The 3,958-nt window shown below is 28.7% G+C and overlaps 1 protein-coding gene across 1 annotated transcript; it reads right to left on the bottom strand.

Moving 5' to 3' along the window:
* Window positions 1-138: 138 nt before the first annotated feature.
* Tsp_08743 (hypothetical protein) lies at window positions 139-2,635 on the bottom strand. Its single transcript, XM_003373967.1, has 8 exons — window positions 2,576-2,635; window positions 2,483-2,524; window positions 1,989-2,030; window positions 1,537-1,716; window positions 1,116-1,161; window positions 828-893; window positions 483-502; window positions 139-198 (listed from the first exon to the last, which is right to left on the bottom strand). Exons 1-8 carry the CDS (start codon window positions 2,633-2,635, stop codon window positions 139-141), a joined length of 516 nt encoding a protein of 171 aa, XP_003374015.1.
* Window positions 2,636-3,958: the final 1,323 nt, after the last annotated feature.

The following is a 3,958-nucleotide window of genomic DNA, read 5'->3' as shown; positions in this document are numbered from 1 at the left end:
GCATACATTTCTCGAACATCACTTGCCTTTTAAAAATAGACGACTTTTCAAAAGTGCAATTATATTTCCTACATGCCAGTCTTTTGTTGCATGTTTTCCAAATCATGACAATGGTGAGAGTGAATAATATTATTGTGGTCATCTCAATATGAAAACAAATATAGGTACACGTTTGTGTAAAGCATCTGATTTAATTATCTGAAAAGGAACAATAATAATACTAATATAAATGCAGATTAGTGCACTTTCATCATAATTAAAACTCAACGAAATAGCATTCATAGAAAAATTAAGACAGCATAATATCAAATATAATTCAAAGATGGTATTGAAGAGCGGAATTATAGTTGAACACGTCCCTGTAGCCGTTGCACAGCATTAAATAACTGAATTTAATAGAAATGCTCTAAAGTGGTGTTTGATAATAAGTAAATTATGCAAATAGAAAACTACTTTGCCTCTGGTTGAACGGCTCATCTTACATCACTAATAGCGTAGTAGCCTGCATATAGCGAACAATTTTATTAAATGACGAATGTCATTTGCTTTTCATTTAAATGCACAATAAAAAGTAAAATTTCATTACGATGCAGATTTCTGTCACTGAAATAATATGAAAATCTGAAAGACTAAATATTTCTAACATAATCTGTAAACACTTCTAAATTAACAGAATTTAGCTGCGTGAAAGTGTGATGTCATGCAGTACATTGTATTGGATGTTTTCCATACAATCAATGTTCGAATTTTAATGAGCAGTTTTTATCAAAAATCAACTTATAAAATATAATATTAGTGAAATACATGTGTTGAGAAAAACTAATAACATATTTCAGGAAAAGTTAGCATAGAAATTATGTTCAGCTTCAGTCCATTAATGGGTGCCACAGTTACTAAAAATACCATAATAATAAATATAATTAGAACAAATGACAAAGAAACAATTGATACAAATAACACAATTACAAAAACAAATGTGATTTGCTAAAATCATCAACAAGAAAGAATATAAATAAATTTCAAATTCCATACATTCTAGTGATAAAGAAATGCGGCAAGAAAATGAAAGGTGAAATATCGCTTTTGACAAAATGAAATGCGATATACAGAAAAACTGCTAAATCGCTTCACTTTCACGTTATGATTACAGCATAAATAACACTTGAATACTTTTGAAAATATGAATAGCATTATGCATTTGTATTTGAAAAATGGTTAATAGAGTTGTTAAAGAAAGTCAGCTCTATAACGTCAAATATAATGGATTGAACAATACGGAAAAAATATAGAAACAGACTAATCATTTCCAAATTCAAATATGAAATGCTTCATTTATTAAATTTCCTTCACACTGGGTATGTATCAACAAAGTTACGGTTCCGTAAATATTCTATCAATTAAGATAGACAAACTGCCAACTTTAAAATCAATTTATTCCACTAGAATCATATTGTGTTCAATCAGACTTTGCAAAATTCTCTAATCTATCCATATATAACCGTAGCCAAAAAAAAGATTTCAAAATTTAGAAAAAACATTTTTCACCCAAAACGCGAAAACAGCAAAGTCTATAGCCCACGAAATTTCGATATTTTCGAAAATCCCATTTTTCTCAAAAAATAATGTGAGAATGTAGGAAAAAATTAGAAAACAACAATGAGCTTGGTACCACGTTGCCTGATTGCGTATTTCTAGAGATATGGTAAAAAACTGAAACTGAAATATAATATTAATATTGATAAAAGGAAAAAAAAATAAAATAAAAAAGTTGAAAAGATATTAGTAAAAAACGATTTTGTTAAAGTTTATCAAGAAATCCACATTATTTTGAGCAAAAACAGGTTCTTGTTTAAATAACATTTGTTCCTGAATTTTTTTTGCATATTACAGCATCCAAAAAGTTTCAAATTTTTGTTAATGCTATTTCATTCACTGAATACGCTGCAGAAATAAGAATTAGTAAATAATATATAAATGCAATTTTAAACCAATGTGGGGTTGTTTCTATTTGTAAATGTGATAATCGCTAACTAAATATTTCATCAAATTTCTGAAAAAATTATCGATAATGTGTTACTGAAAATGAATATGCCCATAGTTTAAGTAAAATTTTAGTTCGTGATCAACCATGAAATAAATAAATTGTTAGAATTTACTGGAAACATGCTTTTAGTGTTTTTAAACTCATAAGTTAATATCTGAGCGGTTTCGAAACAATTCTGTGCACGGAGATATTGTTTCATCCTCAGTTGTTAGTCTGATTATGTTCCTTCCATTTCGAACTAATTATTACCAAAACAAATACTATATGTAAGGCTCATTTTGTTATGAGGAATTCAATGAGTGTTGAAAATGAGAATAAATCAAAATAGCCGCAGATTTGATACGAATGAGAACCCCTTGTGATGATAAAAATCATGAACAGCATTGTAATCCATGAAATGATTACGTTTCAAACAAAACAAATATTTGCTAAGCATACGTTAAGACAATCAAGTGTTATTCGACAGCTAAGAGAAGTAACCTTAAAAATTCGTTTCATTTGATGATAATAAACAAATAAATTATTGAAAACTTCATATATTGAGCGATTAAACTGAATTTCAGCTAGTTTTGAAACAACTGTCGACAACATAATCGAAATGGGCTGAAAATCTCGGAAACTTGGTTTGCTGAAAAGTAAAATATATTGCACAAGGATGTGTATTTTGACAGAATATAGCACTAGAATGCCAATAATGATTCTTTAGTTGAATCTCAAAAACTTCAGTTCAGTTTAAAGAAAGTTATCAATGGGCAACTTTCCTGTGAATTAAGATAGACAAATGGCCAGCATTAAAAGCAACTTATTCCACACGTATGTGATTGTGTTCAAACAGAATTTGCAGGAGTCTCTAATCTATCGATAAGTAAACATAGCCATCAAAAGAATTCAAAATTTCAAAAAAATATTTTTCATCCAAAACGTGAAAACAGCATAGTCAATAGCCCATGAAATTTCGAAATTTTCGAAAATCCTATTTTTCTCAAAAAATAATGTGAGAATGTAGGAAAAAATTAGAAAACAACAATAATCTTGCTCTCACGTTGCCTGCTTGCGTATTTCTGGAGATATTTTAGAAAAACTGAAATGAGAATATGATTTTAATGTTGATGAAAGGAAAATAATAGTTGAAAAATATAATAGTTGAAAAGATATTAATAAAAATCGATTTTGTTAAAGTTTATCAAGAAATCCACATTATTTGGAGCAAAAACAGGTTCTTGTTTAAATTACATTTGTTCCTGAATTTTGTTTACATATTTCCATGTTTACAGCATCCAAAATGTTTCAAATTTTTGTTAGCGCTATTTCCTTGATTGAATACACTACAGAAATAAGAATTAGTCAAAATAATAATTTGTAAATGCAATTTTAATCCAACGTGTGGTTGCATTAATCTGTAAATATCACATTCGCTAACGAGTTATTTTATCAAATTTCTCGAAAAATCAACGATCTACGATGACTGCATTTACAGTTCATTTTCATTAGCGGGATTCAGGGAGTGTTGTAAGGGAAAAATACACTCATAGAACGATAGGTTTAATATCACTGAAAAGTTAGTTGAATAATGAAAATGATGTACAGCACAATAATGAGTGATATGACTGTTTATTAACAAATAAAATATATGGAAGGCATAAGATAGTACAAACAGAATTGATCAATGTGAGAGCGAAACAACGCTGGATATTGATATCAATAGTGCATTATAAAGGGATGAATTAATATAGAGTTAGTATATGAGATGTTCTATGTCCATTTCCTGTCGATTTAAAGTAACTTCCATCAAATTAAAATGTCCTAAAAATTATGGAAAATTCGATCGCTAAAATGCAAAAAATATTGTGCGAAGCATCAAATTTTTGATGATTCTTTCACTGAAATACCAATGCTGTTCCATTTGCTGAATCG

This window comes from Trichinella spiralis (assembly GCF_000181795.1).
Source record: "Trichinella spiralis strain ISS 195 chromosome Unknown Scfld6, whole genome shotgun sequence".
NCBI lineage: Eukaryota > Metazoa > Nematoda > Enoplea > Trichinellida > Trichinellidae > Trichinella > Trichinella spiralis.
This window is presented reverse-complemented; position numbering and strand designations above follow the sequence as displayed.